Source organism: Notamacropus eugenii, chromosome 6, assembly GCF_028372415.1.
Source record: "Notamacropus eugenii isolate mMacEug1 chromosome 6, mMacEug1.pri_v2, whole genome shotgun sequence".
Classification (NCBI taxonomy): domain Eukaryota; kingdom Metazoa; phylum Chordata; class Mammalia; order Diprotodontia; family Macropodidae; genus Notamacropus; species Notamacropus eugenii.
In genome coordinates, this window is record NC_092877.1 from 261,593,687 (window position 1) to 261,613,050 (window position 19,364).

At 36.2% G+C, this 19,364-nt stretch overlaps 1 protein-coding gene across 36 annotated transcripts in view; it reads right to left on the reverse strand.

The window, feature by feature from the left end:
* Positions 1 to 19,364, reverse strand: part of LMO7 (LIM domain 7) — a 246,962-nt gene that overhangs the window by 56,292 nt on the left and 171,306 nt on the right. For 14 of the 36 annotated variants that reach the window (XM_072622265.1, XM_072622262.1, XM_072622263.1 and 11 more), the window contains 5 exons: positions 8,479 to 8,509; positions 7,228 to 7,341; positions 5,246 to 5,444; positions 4,542 to 4,634; positions 988 to 1,240 (listed from right to left, as the gene is read on the reverse strand). In XM_072622265.1, coding sequence (XP_072478366.1) covers positions 988 to 1,240; positions 4,542 to 4,634; positions 5,246 to 5,444; positions 7,228 to 7,341; positions 8,479 to 8,509 — 690 coding nt within the window. Of the gene's footprint in view, positions 1 to 346; positions 968 to 987; positions 1,241 to 4,541; positions 4,635 to 5,245; positions 5,445 to 7,227; positions 7,342 to 8,478; positions 8,510 to 12,984; positions 13,004 to 19,364 lie in introns of those variants that run through there. The other 22 variants (XM_072622275.1, XM_072622274.1, XM_072622270.1 and 19 more) reach the window with 4 other exon arrangements.

The window sequence follows — 19,364 nt, forward strand, 5'->3', positions numbered from 1 at the left end:
GAACAATTATTTAGTGACAGGAAGGAAGGAAGGAAGGAAGGAAGGAAGGAAGGAAGGAAGGAAGGAAGGAAGGAAGGAAGGAAGGAAGGAAGGAAGGAAGGAAGGAAGGAAGGAAGGAAGGAAGGAAGGAAGGAAGGAAGAAAGGAAAGAGAGAGGAAGAGAGAAAGGAAGAAAGAGAGAGGGAGGGAGGGAGGAAGGATGGAAGGAAGAGAAGGGAGTAGGGGAAGGGGAAGGAAGGGAAAAGGAAGGGAAGGAAAACAAATGACACTTTCGGGGGTGTTACTTTCTGAATTAAAATGAATTAACAGCACGGTAGATATTCAGATCCAATACAAATCTCTCTGACCTCATCATTTCCTTGAATCCAGAAGCTAAAGGATCAGTTGTAGAAAGCTTTTGTGAACAAGACTGAGGCAGGCTGGTTTTCAAGATGGAAAGCTGTCTAGATGCTGAGGAGCATTCATGCCTCTTTTTCACTCGGAATCTACGGTTGGCTAAGTCATCCAAAATTATGTCAGGCAACCTTCGTTCGTTCTCTGAATCTGAACCACTGTCACAGTCACACATCACCATCAGATTTGAAGCTGAATTTGAAAAACCACCTCCTGCTCTGCTAATTTGATGGGAAATTAAAATGATTCTTTTTCATCTCCACTGAGTAAGGTCAATCAAAATAGGAAGAAATTGAAGAAAACAACAACACTGAACATGAAACCCCTAAGAACTGCCTGGTAAACTGAGAGGTATACCAATAAACTCAAGGATATACATTTAAAATATGAACTTTAAATCACATGCTGATATTCTAAATTGGAAGAAAGAAATCGTTCAGATATGAAGGACTAAAATAAGAGCAGAGGGAGAGGGGGACCATTTACACACAAATTACCAAAGAACATCCAAAATCTATTTTCTCTGCCATAGTTAAGTACTGTATCAAAATAATATCACAAAATACGCTGAATTTGAAAATGTTGACACCAGTACCTTGAGAAGGTTCCGTCAGCTTCAGTATACACAGGACTTGCCCAACTTCTTCGATTATCCCCATTCTTGTCTGGCCTTTTTTTCCTCAGCGGCGCAGGCACATAGGTTGGCTGTCTACTTTTGTTGGGTAAAAAACGATTGAATGGTAGAGCAGATTTGGGCTCAACAGCTGATATCCTTCGATAGGACATGTCATCCTTGTTATAATCCTGCATTTTGAATGTGAGTTCTGAATCTGTGTCACTCTCACAACCTAAAAAGAAGCGCACATATAATTTTTTTTTGCTTTACTCTCCAGATTTTGCATCTAACTGAAACCCACACAGCTTACTTGCTCTGTCTTTCCCTTGGAAACTCAGCACTGCTGATGCTAACTGCTGAGATTATTTTTAGAAATTTGTCATGAAGTTGCGATAAGAACCATTAGGTGGAACTTGCTTTGCATACTGGAGCTACATGCATTACATTCTTTCACTGTACCACATTCTATGCAGAAAACAAAGTGCTAATCTCTTGCAAACCATCTTCACTTCCAGTCCCCTCCCACTCAAGCCCCTAACCCCACAGTTTTCCAGAAACCTACTTTGCATGGCAAATTGTGTCTTAATCAAGTCATATCTTTTTAAAATAAGGTGGTAAAATAATCCCCAGGTAATTAACTAATTTTAACTAAAGCAATGCAAATATAGTAAATAAATGCATGTGTGTCTATGTTGGAGAGACACACAGACAAATCTCAAAAAATCTTGGATCAGTGACTAAATAAATGGAAGCAGTGGGCCAAGTGTTAAGTTGTTCACCATTGGTAGCAATAGAAAAAGCTTTGGGAACATTTGTATTATGATGCTAAATCATTTGCACAAATTTTTTTTAAAGTGAATCCATTTTTAGTCTTCTGATTTAAATAAGCACAAAACACATTTCCTATCATTAGAGAGACAAAAGGAGATAAAAATAAAGAGACAGGAGGTTTATGAGGGATAAAAAGGAAAGGGGCTTGATTTTCCAATCAGAATATAGTTGCCAACAGCCAACTATTGCTGCTGATATCATCTCTTTCCCTTCCTTCCCCTTCTCTTACTACCACATTCACTCCACTTTTTTTTCCTTTGTCACGTGCACCACTGTTCAACAGCACCCTTTCAGAGCAATGCATGTTGGCAGAAATGGAAGACACAGCTGGCAAGAAAAAGATAGCAAGCTGAGGGTCGCTAGGGTTAATCTAAGCTGATGAGGTTTTTCCCAAGTGTGAGAGGGAATCTACAGCAGCTAACAGAGAGAGTACAGACCTAAAACCAAAATGCTACAGTAATAGGAAAAAGACAGTACACCAAGTTGCTAGAGGAAGAAAAAGGGGATGAAAGTTCTTACATCAGTGTTTCCTAACCTGAGATTCATTAACTTGTTTTTGTTTGGAATTTTTAAAAATAGTTTCATAAATTCAATATAATCTGAAATCCTTTGTATTTTATCTTAAGCATTAAAACATTCTGAAAAGGAAACCACAGGCTTCATTCACCAAGGCCAAAGGGGCCCATAACACCAAGAGAAGTTAAGAATCTACCTCTTAGAGTTTGTGCCTGAATTGGCAAGTAGCTAATACTATGGGTGCTCAATTTGTTTGTCTGGTGTTTGGTGTTTTTTCCAACAACATTACACACTAGCAACTTTTGTCAAAGTATGTCATTTAATGAAAATTTATAACTAAAACTTAGATCATTTCACTCCAAGAGCTGAAATTTTGAGTTATTTTGTGTCTTGTGTTGTTACTGTGTCTAAACACAGTAAACACTTGGTCATTTTTTTAAAACCCTACTCACTAGTGAATGGTATACTTTTATTTACAAAGTTCTCCCACAATTCTTCAAGGTATGTGATACAAACATCTGCATTTACTGATGAGGAAATGAAAGCTAAGATAGCTGCTACTTCATATCACATAGGATGGAAATGTCTGTGACAGACTACACGAAGGTGAACAGGATGAAACAAAGGCACAAAAAGAAGTCTGGAGTCACATGTAGAGAGCCCCAAACCTACTTAACTCCAAATGTACCATAGTGACTGACTCAAAAAATGCTTGTTAGTAATGGAAAAGCCACCCCAAAAAAGTCCTATATGGAAAAAGAATAATAAAAATTAGTAAATTGGCTTTATTTTTAAGTCTATTAAAGAAGTACTTAGTGATGTTCAATTTATTATACTAACTTGATAAATATCAGGTGTTTTGTAATAGAATTCACTGAATCCCCAAAAGAGGAAACTCATTTTATTTCACTGGCTATACACCCAAGCCTTAACCACCATCATTCTAAAACCACTGTCAGTATTTCTTGTCCAAGATGTGTCAGGATTGGAGAAAGCTACAGTTCCAATCAATTGATTACCCTCCCTCGCAAAAAATTTAAGAGTCTACTAGGTCTTTGGCACTATGTTAGTAAGTGGGGACACAAATAGGAAAATAAATAATTATACCTCAAGCTTACAATTTTACATGGAGAGTAATGAAGACAATATGACAAATGCAGAGGAAAAATCCATATAGGTTATGAAAAGTATGCTTTTCATATGTCAAGTAGGAATAATTGGGGAAAAGGAAAGGAAGACATTATTAAGAGATGATTGCTTGAACTGAAAGAATTTCAGTAAGTGGGAGTGAAGGAGGAAGGCGGACTCTAGACAGAGAGGACAGAACAAGTGAAGGTATAAAAATGGGAGAACAGGTATAAATAGGAAAGAATAGAGAATAAAAAGAGGGACCATAGGTCAAACAATTTAACTAGAATACAGCACACATAAAATGGAAGGTCTGAAACGAAGCTAGAAATATGGCTTACTTGGGAATCAATTTTAAATAACTATGTATGCCAAGATAAGGAGGGAGTGTAAGCAATTCAGTAGGCAATGGGGAGTCACTGAGTATTTTTGAGCAAGAGATCAATGTTATTGGCCTTTATGGGGACATGAATCCTAAAGCAGAGACTTGGATTCATCTCTACTATTATTAATACTTCTGAATTTTCTGATGTTTATGTTTTCCTACACATTTCTCTTTCATCTTCTCATTATGGTTCCTTGACACTATCTATATCTATCTATCTATCTATCATCTATATATACATATATATGTATGTGTGTGTGTATACACACACATACAGATTGTACACACACACACTCTAAATGTTTCAAGTTCTTTAGAGAGTTCAATAATAAAGTAAGAATTTCAATCATAATTTCTCCCCTAATGGTTTAGTCACTCAGGTGAACTGTGTATTAAAAATTATCTCAAATAAAAATAACAATGAACTACAGGGATTTATGAAAATATATTATCAAATACCTTGAGAAGAAACTAATTGTAACTAGCATCAGAAATATTGATGAAAGAGAATTCATGAATCTACTTTAAAAGGGAATATATTTGATTGTTTAGCTGCTTTTCAAAACAAATGCAATAGTTGGCAAATAGGAGTTTATTCTGAAGAATTCAAAAGTTCAAGAAAAACAAATTTTTATCTAGACATGAATTAAGCAAAAGGATAAAAAAAACCTACTGTGACAGTCTGACTCACAATTCCAATTTTGCAGCTGTTTCCTGTTGAAGAAGGTGGAACCAGAGGAATTTTCCAGGAAGGAATATTCCTTGCCTGAAATTGCAGTCAGGATAAATGTCAGTCAGGAACTTGCAGAGTTTTAAAGTCAGAAACACTTGACATGACTTGGTACAAGAAAAGAGATAAAGAAATGCTCCTTTCTCTAAAGACTTTAGGGTTGCAGATGTAGAATGTTGTATATAGAACATGATATTGTGTTGTCGGTTTTGTTGAACTATATTTTTTTTCCCATTTTATACATCTTTTTGACAAGGGAAGTTTCTCTGAGTAACTTTCAGAAATGAGTAGTATGTAAAATCAAGCCACTAACAATGCGTGGCTTTTTTTTTAACAGACAACTGACATCCCACTATAGTAGTAATGGTCTAAGGAGTCTTAAACAGGTATGCATATTTTATGTCATCAACTTTTTTTAAAAATTCCAGAAACATAGATTTGAAGAGAAGAAAGGGGAAATTACACTAAAAGGAAGAAAATATCAACATTGCTATATGATTGCACAACTGCTTAGTGACCTTAAATTTTTCTAGCTTTATCTGTCCCAAAATATGTCTCCCTACCATATCCCCTCCAACAACTACACATACACTTTCATCCAGGGAAAAATATATTATTTGGATAACTTTAAAAAAAAATTAAGTTACCTTCACTGCCCCCTTTCAGAGTTAAATCTGACGAACCACTTGTGAATGATCTAGACCCAAAAGAGTCCAAGCTATCAAAGGAATCGTCTCTTTTGTGGTAGGCTGAAGGACTAAGAAATTCTCCACGTTCAGTATACCAAATATCTCCGTAGCCACTGTCCCTGCCACTCCTTTTCAGATTGCTGGAGTCTTCAAGTGCCTAAAGAATTTTATTTTTAATTAACAGTGGGTTAGTTTAACTTTCCAGGAATTTAATTAGCTATTACTAATAATTTTTGATTGCATATTTCATTCAAAAGGTACTTGCAGTCAATGGGTGTATTGGGCTTCCTCCACTGGGCCTAAGACAAATTTTTCTAGACATGTAAGTCAAAGGACAAATAAGTGTTAAAACCAGCTTCTGGTTTACATTTACATGGTAAGTCCCTCTCCAGTAACTAATAGTGCTTAAAAATAAGAAAGATGGGAAAGTAATTTTTAAAAATATAAAAGTGTTACTGATGCAAGAGGCAGACCTGGTTTAATAGTAAAAAACCTGTGTGGAGAATCAGAGGACCTTGGCTGAAATCGAAATTCAGTTTACTAAATTCTACGAAATTCTAGCTTACTAAAGCAACTAGATAGTGTAGTAGATAGAGTGCCAGGTCTAGAGTCAGGAGGACTCAAGTTCAAATTTGGCCTCAGACACTTATTAGTCCTAGGCAAGTAACTTAACTCTGTTTGCTTCAGTTTCCTCATCTATAAAATTAGTTGAACAAGGAAATGGCAAATCACTCTAGTATCTTTGCCGAGAAAATTCCAAATGGGGTCACAGAGTCAGACACAATTGAAATGACTGAAAAACAATAAATTACTGGTTCTGTGGCCTTGAACAAATCATTTAGCTTCTCTGGATCTAAGTTTTCTTTACAAATAAGATAAAGGATTCCCTCCAAAAAAGGTAAATGAGATCAAAGATTTAGTTTAGGATAGAACTGCAGAGACTCTCAAATCCAAACCTCTGTCTTACAGGTAGGGAAATTAAAACATCAAGTAGATTAAATGACTTCCCCAAGATCTCAAAACATGTAAGTTTCTGAGGCAGGATTTTAATCCAAGAGATTAGTCTATATTAGGACTTCTTAAAATTTTTCCACTTGCAATATCTTTTCAGGGTTCAGCAGTTTTCGTAGCTGCCATGCAAAGTGCATGTGCTTTGTGTTCAGAACCAAGGCTGCAGTAATGTTGTATGATATAACATGGGCCAGTGCTGCCAGAAACACTTCAGATTCACTAGGCATTTGATTTTTAATTAATTTTTGGTCACTGCATATTCAGAAACCTTTTACTGTTGCTAAATTTTCATGACTCCATATGGGGTCTCAACGCACAGTTTAAGAGGCACTGATATGATATCTAAGGTTCTTTTTATTTCTAAACCCTCTGAAATGAAATTGAACTACAAAATTTCACAAACTATCATTTGAAAATTATCTACAATTAACATAATATTAATAATAGTAACAACTAACACTTTTATAATACTTCAAGGTTTACAAAGTGAAAAGGAATAACCATTTTTAAATAGAAAAAATGTGCTGTAAATGTCATATATTGGCAAATGCTAATATATAATAATGTCTGACATCTAATTATCAGACTTCTAGAAAAGAATATTATAAATTAATGTGACTAATGTTTATTATGAATCACAAAATCATAGAATTTTAGGAAAGGGGGAAGGGGAGCTTTGCAGAACAACCTGATTCAACTCCTTCATTTTACAGATGAGAAAACTGGAGAGATAAGGTGATTTGTACCAGTACATTAATGTCACAGCATCCTAATTCCCATCTATGATGGCTAAACAAGGTGTTTCCTATTGACAAATATTTACATGCAAAATTGTCAGAGTATAAAGATTATATCATAGCATATTGTATTTGTTACATAAGAGATTATATTATACTTAAAACACTATATTATACTTAAAATTTCCTTACCTTAGTCAGAGCTTGTCCTAAAAGATTCTCAAATGCTTTCAGATTAAGGTAAGGACCGTTATAATAAGGGTCGCTCTGTGCTTTCCTGCCCAGCCAATATAAGGTAATCAAAACCTAAAGAGGAAAAAAATCTCAAATTAAGATTATAGTCAAAATATGGAAATATGTTTAACATGATTGCACACGTATCACCTACATCACATTACTTGCCATCTTGGGGAGAGGAGAGGAGGGAGGGAGAAAACTTTGGAGCTCAAAATTGCATTAAGAAAATAAATGTTGAAAACTTATTTTTACATGTAATTGGAAAAAATAAAATACTATTTACCAAAAAAAAAAAAAAATTAATCAAGCATTTAACTCATTTCCAACCCAAACAACATGAAAAAAATTGCTACATCACAACTCAGGGTACTTTAAGGCTAAAGAACAAAACATTTTTAAAAGGTATCAGAGTTTTCTGCTGCTATTCTAAAGATGCCCTTGAATATGTTGATAAACTGTACAACATATTCTGGGGGGAGGGGAGGGAAGAGGAAATGTTAAGCAGTTAAGGGGTGGAGATGAGTTCTTGCCAAATAAATACACTAACATAAATATAATAAAAATATACTAATATAAAACTTAAAATTAGCATAGCAAAGTAGTATCTAGACACATGAGTAAAAACCAATAATTAACCTATTTATAGAGCTTTGAATTTTTATTAAAATGTTTAGTCTAGGGAAAATATTTCCAGAAACTCTTTCCATTTTTGTTAATCACATCAAGAGGTATATAATTATAGTTTTACAATGTATAATTAATTACACAGATCATAAACAAAAGCCCTAATACTACAAAGATACTGAGAAAAAAATCTAATTGTTCAATTTCCTTTCTATCATAAAATTTCCTTTGCTTTCATAAATTCTATAAAATGACTTTTAAATTTCACATAATCAGATTTTCAAATAGTTTTCAAATTACACCATTTACTCATATACACACAAACATTTGTCTTAAAAAAATGTTGTACTGGTTCTAATCATACCAATGCCACCACTGCCCTCTTCATATTATAGTCCAACTACCCTCCTTATCCAATAAGACTCAGGAAAGCACAAGCAATGTCTAGAGGCAAATGCACTTAGGATTTCACAAATGAATGATTTCTAACAAAAACAAAGGGTCTTTGTAAAAGAAGCAGAGCTTATTAGCTAGTACATGCAAGGGTGACACAATTTGGGTGGAGGTAGAAGGGTATCTTACATTTTTCACTCTTCTATCAGTCTCTTCTTGCCTGCAAAGAAAAAAGACAAATCTCAATTATATGAAAACTTAAAACTTAAAAAAATATATCCAGCTAAAACCACTTATTAATTCCTACTTCGAATATTAAGAATTTCTGATGATTCAGAAAGCAGATGCTCCATTAAAGGTAAGAATAAAATCATTCCCCACTCACATTTACTATAAAATGTTGATAAAAGTGAGCAAATTTCTCTAAAATGATGTGTAAATTCTCTGTCCCAGTTAATAAGAATACCTTTTCCCATTAATCTCATTCAACATAATCTGAACAGAGAGAAGTTAAAGTCTTTGTTGTGTAATACCACCTCTGCCATCTCACTCCACAGTAAACACCAGCAGGTTCGTACACGAGATTGCTTTGCTACTTTTAAAACAAAAACATTAAGCTACCTTAGCCCAAGTAGTTTTCATCTGAATACAGAAATTTGACTGGGGTGAAAATAAAGAAAGTAAAGATGATGATGATGGTGATTTTCAAATATACAGCATTTTAAACTTTGCAATGTGCAGGGTCTCCTGCGATTCTCACAAACAGGCCTGGGAGGTAAGTACTACAAGGTAGAGAGGACTCCAAAAGTTTTAGTGTAGCTTTGAGCTTATTAAGGACTTATTAAGAACTAAAATTTCATTAAGATTTTTGGAACACCCTGCATTACTATTTTACAGATGAGAAAATTCCTATTTTACAGATGAGAAAAGCATGGCTCTAGAGATGAAGTGACATGTTCAGTCACACAAGCAGTACGTATTGAACAGGCAATATTGACTCTAAATACAGCATTCTATCAACCACATAAGCAATAGAGTCTTCACAGGGAAATGGACTTGCTTGAATAGTCAATCAATAAACTTTTATTAAGCATTACTATATGTCAGGCACCTTGCTAAGTTCTGGGGATACAAATAAGAAAGAGAAAGACAATCCCTGTCCTCAAGGAGCTTATAACCTAACGAAAGAAGACAACACAGAAAAAAGAGTTGGGGACATGGAGAAGGAAAGTACCCAGCAAGGAGATATGATGCAACAGTCCAGTCTTAGAGCACAGCACTTGTGGAAAATGAAGAGATGGCTGGTGGAGGCATTCTCCTTAAATGCAAGTTTGGAGAGGAGTTCTCCACTCCATCCTCCACTCACAGAGGAGTCCCAGAGACAGAGGGCACTGAGGAGGTAGGCATAACAAAACTGATGAATGCCTGAATGATGATAAGGTTCCTGTGGGCAGGATGAAGAAATCTACAGGAGTACGGTCAGGTAGGAAATGCAAATCATATAAAAGCAACATGCATGAAGGATGTTAGAAAGGATAAAGATAGTGATTAGTTCTAAAGTCCTTTTCCAACTTTACAAAGTCTCAAGAAATAAAAAACCTATCATAACCTACTGAGCCAATGCAATTTTTAATGTGGGACATTAAGGGGCTAGGATAGACTATTAAATACCTTCTATTGTTTATTTTCACCTTACACAGTATCAGGTGCTAGATTTGGGAGTCAAAAAGAACTGTGTTCACATCCTATTTCAGATACTTAATAGCTATGGTTTAGGCACTTAACCTCTCTCTTCTCCAATTTCCTCATCTGAAAAATGGGAATCATTGTATAGCAGCATTTACTGGGTATTGTCAGGATCAAAGGGAATAATGCTATGTAAAGTGTTTTGCAAACTTTAAAGTGCCTCAGCTCTCATTATAGTCTATTAGTTTTCTTTATTCCTTTCTAAAAGGCAATTGAAAGTCTGCTACGAACACCACTAAAATTCCCCAAAAATCCACAGTTCAGGAACTAGAATTCACAGCTCATATTTTCAATCCATTGCTTAACTACTTGAGCCATTTTAAGTCCCACTCCCTAAAATGTACCATTGTTTACTCCAGGAAGGATAATGCAAGAACAACTACTGGAGATATTGAGATATAAGACAGGAAGAGGCAATGCCAAGGTTTATCACAAGCAAAGCTGATCAAATAGAATGTAGAACTGGATGACGAACAAAAATGATTCCTCAAGACCTATGGTAAAAGACCAAAAAACACCTGTATCACCTAGTGTATGGAGGGAAATTAACAGAGGTTTCTTGAATCCTTTCTTGGGCACTTTTTAAAGGTTTTTAGCTCACCACCTTTTCATTTTCCTTATTTTATTATAAGGCAATCCACTGGAAGCAGAAAAGATGTGTTCCTTATTTTGAGATCAGCACTTTCAAGTTTGGACTGCATAACCTTTCACATTCTTTGCTAATCATATGCATTTATAACACCCTCCAGTACAAAGGTACATATAGCAGTGATTTAATGAGTATCTATCCTTGAAAGGCAAAGCCAGGAATGTAAGCAGTAAATCATTTGCTAAAATAGAGTTCACTGTTTTCCAAACAGCAAATTCCACCACACTGCAGCTGGTAACTGGGCTGCTCCTTTGCTTCCTGAGGTCACAGTGGCACAACTCACTGCCTCCTGAAACAGATCATTGTGGGGAGGAGAGAATGGTAATGTTGACTTGCTTGGAGCCAGATGTGTTCCTACACAACCCATTTTGATATGTCATTTAGAACAATCTTCATTATCAAAGCTGAATAATGTTGTGCAAACATCTATCCTATCTTTCTGCCCAAATGTTTTAGGAGCCTGATGCAGCCCATGTCTGTTAACTTAGAGTTCCTTAAGCTGATAAGAAAAAAATCTTTGAGAGAATAAGAAGAGTTCAGAAAATTTGGAATTATAATATTATGACAAAGGTGTGGAGAAGAGATTAAAGCTATATGAATTTCTGGAGATCAGTTTAGAACTATGCCCAAAGGGCTATAAAACCATGCATACCTTTTGATCTAGCAATACCACCGCTAGGTCTGTATCTTTAAAACATCCAAAAAAAAAAAAAAAACGGGAAAGGAACCCATTTGTACAAAAATATTCACAGCAGCTCTTTTTGTGGTGGCTAATTGGGGAATGGCTAAACAAGCTGTGGTATATGATTGTAATGGAATATTATTGTGCTATAAGAAATGACAAGCAGGATGATTTCAAAAAAACTTGGAAAGACATGAACTGATGCAAAGTGAAGTGAGCAGAACTGGGAAAACATTGTACACAGTAACACAGTAACAGTAAATGTTCTTCAGTGAAGAATTGTGAATGACTTAGCTATTGTCAGCAATGCGATCCAAGACAATCTCAAAGGACTAATGATAAAACATACTATCCACTTTCAGAGAAAGAAGTGATACTGAATGAATACAGACTGAAGCATGCTGTTTTTCATTTTCTCTCTTTTTTCTTTTATTTGAGTCTTCGTATGCAAAATGACTAATAAGAAAATGTATGACATAATTGCACAAGGATAACCTATATCTGATTGCTAACCACTTCAAGGGAGGAGGAGGAAAGGGAGGAAAGAATTTGGAACTCAAAACTAAACAAAAATGTCTTTAAAAACTATGTGAATTTTATTGTTTTCACTGAGTTAAAATATAATCCTCTCCAACACCAACCCTTTCCCTGTAAGGCAGTTTATCTTATGGTTATTACTCTGATGTCACTCATAGTTTCTATCAATAAATCTCAAAGGAATGACAATATAGCTAACTGTGAAACATAAAACCAATGTCCAAAGACAACTCATGGATTCAGGGAATAAGTGGGGAGCACAAAATATCTTTCTTTGGGACAAAAGCTCCCCTATGGTAGAGTTCTAAGAGATAGATAACAGAACTGGCATGTGCCCAAGTATGCACAGTCCCTATAGAAAGAGGGTTGGAGGCCAAAGCTGTCCAAAAGGAACAGGAATAGTTTTGTAGCCCTCTATGCAAAATCATTCTTATGAAGCTCATATGCCAGTCTCAGAAGGTAAGACATCCAGTATTCCAAAGAGACTAACAATTGCATCTAACAGGTGTAACCAAGAACTTAGCAGACTGAATAGTTATCATCATTCCTTGGTTCACCTGGCAGAATCACAGATATAGAAAAAAAAAATCAGCAGCAACCTATACCCCCAAAAGAATCCCTCTTACAACACATCGAACAAGCAGTCATCCAGATTAGATATATGTGGCCACTAGCAAATGCTCTGCATTTGACCAGATGAGAGTGAAGGATGTTGCTAAACAGTCATTACAAGACATGTAAATAAATGAAAATAAAGTTACTTTCTGATCAAGGCAACAAGTTATCCAACATCTCTGGTTCCTAGATGTGGAAAGATTTCTAAATTAAATAAAATATAAATTACCAAAGGTAGATAACCTCTTTCTGTAGACCCAGAAAGTATAGACAAAACAGATGCTTTTGCTGGCTATCAACCTATTCCTACCTTTGCCAAGCAGAACAAGAAAACTACAAACTCCCAGGCTAATTGCCTAATTATCCAGATAGAAGAGATTTGAGGAGACCAGTTGTACGCACGAGAATTTCTCTAAACCTTCCCTTCTTTCCCCCTTAGCAAGGACAAATGCAAAATGAAATTTACCAGAGTGCCTTTCATATTATGTATGTTTTCCTTCCCCAGTCACACAGCATCTGGACTAAGGATAGGAAATTACTTCTGGCTAAAGACCAGGCTGGGGAGCTGGGCAAACAAATAAGATGTTAGTGTGTCATTGCAGAAACATCCAGATTGGCTCCAAGCCAGGCTACCCCACCCTTGCATAGTCAATCAGTGCCAGTCTAAGCCAAGCACCCCCGAATTTCTCAAAGGACCTAAAAACTCATTCCAAAAAAAAAAAAATGCCATTTTATTCGCTTTCTATTTGGAGATTATCTGAAACCAGAAAACTTATCCATTTGGAACAAGGTGTTAATGTAGCCCAAGGAATCTCTCAAGACTTAGAAATCATTTGACAAAGTCCCTTCATTTTACAAAGGGGAAAACTGAGGCCCAGAGAAGTGAGTTGTCATTTGTTATTCAAACAAATAAGACTAGAGCCTAGATCTCCACACTTTTAGAGAGTAAGTGCACCACACCAGAAGTCTATGGGTCCAACTCACCATCTGGGTTCTATGGCTACATCAAAAATAAAGCATCCTCAGTATCAGCAGGAGCATCACTAAATTTATATAGAATTTAATGGTTTGCATTTTTACATATATTCTCTCATTTTATCCTCATGACAAACCTGGATGTTACTGTAATTATTATTTTACAGATCAACAAACTGAGTCTCAGAGAATGGAAGTAACTTGCCCTATCTGAGGCAGGTTTCAAATCCAGGTCTTCTTGACTCCCAAGTCCAGGGCTCTAACCACTACACAATCCGTCTCATTCTTAGAATCTAGAGCTATTTGCTCTATAGCAATCCCTAGGTGAATTTCTAAAAAGCCTCCTTCAAGTTCTTGAATCATATTACAGAACCACAGAGCTGCACCCCAGACTTCCCCAGCCAGGGAAGCAGCTAGATGGCTCAATGAATAAGGTTAGATTTGGAGTCAAAAAGTCCTGGGTTCAAATTAGGCTTCAGACACTTAGCTATGTGACTGTATAAGTCATTCAACCTCTCTGTGTCCTTCTTCCTTAAAATGGGGATAATAATGGTACCTTATTTACCAGGGTTGTTGTGAAAATAAAATGAGATAATATTTCACATCTCTAATTCTATCATCTTATGATTATTCCTTTGTACTTATTAGGAAAAAAAGTCAAAACTATAAGAGAAATGATCAATCTGTCAGTCTTCAAAAGGGCTCAGTGGAAGCCATACCAGTTCTCCCCACTCCCTTCCTTCACCTGAATGACTTTTAAAAAACTTTTCCAATCCTAGCTCTCAGAAGACCCCTCCACTCCCCTAGTCAGAAATCCACTCACCCTGGTATTAGTTGCCTTGAATGACCCACTGGCTGATCTCTGACTTCCCCATGGACCCGCCTTCAAGGTCCAAACCCAGAAAAGCCAATCCAGAGTCCAGTCCTGATTATAGTCACCCAATCAGGGAGTTTTTTTCCTGAGAGCTAGAATGAAATTAGAAGGGCTTGGCTGACTGAATTGTTGCTTCCTCCCAATCTTTAAATGTCCGAATTACAAGGGCATTTAGTCCAATCTCTTCACTCTAGAGGGAAGGAAACTGATATATGTATAGAGCCTCATGGTGTCCCAGCTAGTCACTAAAATAGCTGGAATCTGAACTGTTCTCCTAACCAGAGTCCAGGGCACTCCTTTATTACTGCCTTTATAGTTTATTGTTCACAGTTTAGGATAAGACCAGACCTGTGATTGTTTTTGACGAAGGAAATTCCCAATAAGGAACTTTTCCTACTAATGCAAATCAACACCTTCTCTACAACTACTAGTCTTAGAGTTGTTCACAACTTCGCCATTACCCAATCTCAACCCAACCACATACATACACAAATAAGAGAACGAATATTGCCCTAATCCTAGCCAGCCAATCCCCCAGCTTGGACGCCACTACTCCACCAGGAAAGGGAGAGGAGGGAGGCAAGCAGAGATCAGATCTTAGATCTAAGTCACACCCACCCAGAGAATTTCACTGCCCTCCAGGTGAAAGCTTCTCATTGCACTTTCTCTGCAGCCCTCTTTTGCATTTATCTAAATCAGCAGAGCTGAAAGTGTCTTTAGGGATCAAGAAGTGACTCTAACCTATTTATTTTTTAAATGAGAAAAGAGAGGTTCAAAAAATATCATACAAAACATTATTTACATTTTATCCACCCCTACCCTATCCCCAAAAAACAATTTTACTCTCCTTAACAACAGAGCCACTTTTCATTTTTTGTATCTTTAGTCCCCATAAAACCTTGCCTATAGTAGGCAATTAATGTCTATTGAATGGAATTTAAATGAATGCCTCGTTCAAAGAAAGACAAAGTGAAAGCACGCTTTCTTGAAACATTACAAGCAATATTTTGGTGAGAAAACAATTCAAAATAGATGCCTAAAATGGCACTGTTAGTTTCACATATAAATTATGTTTTGCATCCAGAGATGACCTTAAAAAAAAAAGATCCTAGGAGTTCAAAGGAACTAAGGATTTTGTTATCTATTTTGGTGGAAACTATGATGAAATCCTTTCTAATTTTTAGAAAATTGACCACCTCTTTCTACAACAACCATAAGAAATAGAAGAAGCTGATGACTGTAAAATGCAGGGGTTAGACTAGATTCCCTCTGTCCACATCGAGAGCCTTTGCTGATTCCTCTCCAGTTCCACCCAAACTCACCACATGCTAGTGCTTTCCCAAACTACCTTTCATTAACTGCTTTTTGCATTTGTTCTATTTATATTTTGTTTTATTATTTTTCTATTTTATTACATATTAATATTTAACTCATAACTTTAAACTTACTTTAAATTATTTACTAATTTATTTACTTCTAATTTATAATATTTGTTACATTAGTTTAATATTGCTATTTTTTACTTATATGTTATTTTTATATATGTACATATATTTATTTACTTATCTATGTACTTCCTGCTTCCCCCATAAACTCCATATAAGTAGACATTGCTTCATTCTTTGGATTTGTAGGCCTATCCCAGTGCCTGACACGTAGCAGGTACTCAGTAAATGCTTGTAGACCCGAATAAACCTACAGTCCTGCATCACTTAATAAATTATTCATGGAATTTCAAACTCAATCTAGCACTGCACTTCAAATTTAAAAAAAAAAATTATCACTACTTTTGATCTCTGTGCTACAAGGTTGGGTGGTGAAGGAAGAGAAAAACAGAGAGAGGGGACAAGGAAATATGAAAATAATGAATGGGAAAAAATACTTCATAAACATCCAGAAGAAATATATCCACCTTACTTTTTTGCTATCAAACACTACTTACCCACCCACAAAAGTTAAGATGTATTATTGCAAAATATAGCAACTAAAAGAATGAAATCCTTCTCTCCTCTCCACCCACTCTTCCATCCCTGAAAATAAAGTTTTATACCATTTGACATCTTTCCAAGGATGTGAAGCTACTATGACTCATAGGTTTTAAAACTCCATATGCCACAAAATGTAATGCCACCTGACTTGTGCAGAACAACAAACTTTTTTCACACTGTGATATATCTACATTACATAATTTAGAAGCCATGCCATTCCCGATCATTGGTATGGATGCATACAGACATTTCAAGATTTCCATATTTAACTATAAATTCCCAAGAGAAATATACTCTTTAGAATTCCAATATCTTGGCCCTAGAAATATTATCTCCATTCCAAATGTTTTCACTGAAGAGTTATCGTCTTGCTATAAATAATTTGATATTAATTTTCACTGTCTCTCCTATACTAAAAATAACATGACATCATTTAAAAGAGAGCAAATATGTCGAATTAACAACACTGAGTCACAAATACTCTTCAGAAATATCAGACTTCCCTAGCCTGGGAAGCAGCTAGATGGCTCAGTGGATATTGTTGGGCTTGAAGTCAAAAAGTCCTGGGTTCAAATCAGGCTTCAGACACTTAGCTGTGTGACTATGTAAGTCATTCAATCTCTCTGTGCCCCTCTTTCTTAATATGGGGATAATAATAGCAGCTTATCTACCAGGCTTATTGTGAAAATAAGATAATATTTCACCACTAATTCTATCATCTTATGATTATTTCCTGGTAGTTATTAGGAAAAAAGTCAAAACTGTAAGGGAAATGATCAATCTGTCAGTCTTCAAAAAGGCTCAGTGGAAGCCCATAATAGATATAAGAAAAAAAAAAAAAACAGGTCTTGTTTTCAGTTTTCTCATTGCCTTATTAGAAGTAGCAAGGTAGAACATTAGATAAAGAGGCTGATGTGGAATCATGAAGCCCTGAATTCAAGTCTGTCCTCAGATCCTTATGAGCTGTGTGACCCTAGATAAGTCATTTCGCCTCTATCTGTCACAATTTTCTCTTCTATAAAATGTAAGATAATAGTGCTTACCTACCAAAGTTGTGATGATCAAGTCAGATAATATTTGCATTTATCATAGAGCTTGGAAGGAACATAGTAGGTGCTATATAAACATTAGCTATTATCATCATTGTTATCAGTTATAACCCTTGTAGTCTGGCTTCTTCTGCAAGCTAGTTTTCATTCCTCTGCAGTCATACTTTAATGCATCATTGTATTCCAAAGGTGACCTATGACAGTAAAATACAAGTTCTAGCAGGGGTTCTAGGTTAACCCTAACTGGTAAAGCCTTACTCCTCTCTCCCATTAGGATATAGACCAATGACTATAAACACTCCTGATCTAAGGACCCTCCTCACAATGGTAAGGAAAGGCCCATCACCAGTTTGGCCAAAGGGTAACAAATTTTTCAGGTACAGTCTCAGATGGTGGAAGAGGTACTCACACCAAAGAAAACACGATTCCTTTGAGTATTTAAGTAGATTTGCTACTGCATAACTTGAAATTAATAACTAAGAAGCACTTACTCTATATCCATTTTAGACAACAACCCCAAAGTAGAATTTCAGTATTCTGAAATTTATAGTTAAAGTAGTTTTAGATAAGGATTATGACAACTAACCTAAAAACAGGCCTTGGCCTACATTCTACATATGTGAATTTAATTATATTAACCTCCTCTTAATTCTTTTTGCCCGAAGAACCAGTCTGAGGAAGTTGTGTGCTGTTGTTGTGTTTGTCCTTCGTTGCCGAAGAAGATCATGCCACAGAGAAATGATGACATGACTTGCACTTGACTTTGTTTTGAGTGAGGGAGGGCTGTGCAGGTCACCAGTCTCACTTCTCCTCCAGAGCCATCTGGATCCAGTGACCAGACATTCATCAGGATGACTGGAAATGACCCAGGATGCACTGGGAGACCTTGGGCTCTTTAGATCAAGGCCTATTCGGTACTCACTTAGGGTGAGGCAACTCCCATTCATTGAATAGGCCTGTTTAAGAAGTAGCCAGGGCACGGCCCCTTTAATGAGGTCAAGAAAAAGAAAGACATCAGACTGGGTGGGAAACAGCAGCAGTTAGTATTGATAATCACTCTGAAGCCAGGAGGGTCCAGAAGAGCCCTTAGGCAAGGGCCTAGTGGGCAGTATACAAAGAAAGAACCATAAAGATAGAAATGACAGTGGCTCTAACATACCAATGACATCTGGTTCAACTCAGATTTTTTCTTTCTTTTTTTTTTTTTGAACAAAGATGAGGAAACTGCGTATCAGGGAGACTAAGTTACTTGCCCAAGGTCACACACTTGGTGTTTCACAGGGATTTTTCCAAATCAAAGATAACAAGTACCTAATCATAATAAAGGTGACATTTACATATAGTGATTAATGCCTACATAGGCTATGTGCCATAAAGGAATATTTTCTTAAGGAGGTATTAGGGATAGTTGGAGGGCACTTAAAATGTAAGCACAGAGAGCTCATTCCCTTCTCCCACCATTACTGGTTGGCTGAGCTATGAGTCAATCAACATCAGGTCAAATATTGGTGATTATGGTTAGTTACCAACAATCATATTTTTCTACTATTGTGGGCTGGCTACAGTCAGCAGGAAGAACACACAATAATTAACTCTTAGCCCTTCTTATCCCCACCCCTCCACTGTTTCAACTCAAGAAGGTAGTCCTTCCTGTTCAGCAATCTTAAGATAAATTACAGATGCCACTGTCAGAGAAATTTCCAAACAATGGAAGAATGATTCTTTGATTGGTTACTTAGTAATGAATAACATGATGAGGATGAAAAGGATAGAGAGAAAGAGAGGATATGGCTTCCATCTGGGACCCAGAATTCCCAAAATAAGGCAATGCCCTCAAAACTTCTGACTATGGCCACTTTTTCCTCTTCTCTACTCTTTCTCACTAGTAATGTTGAGTGACTAAATGTCCTTACTTCCATATTTTCATGAATCTCTGATCTCATCATTGGTACTTCCTCCA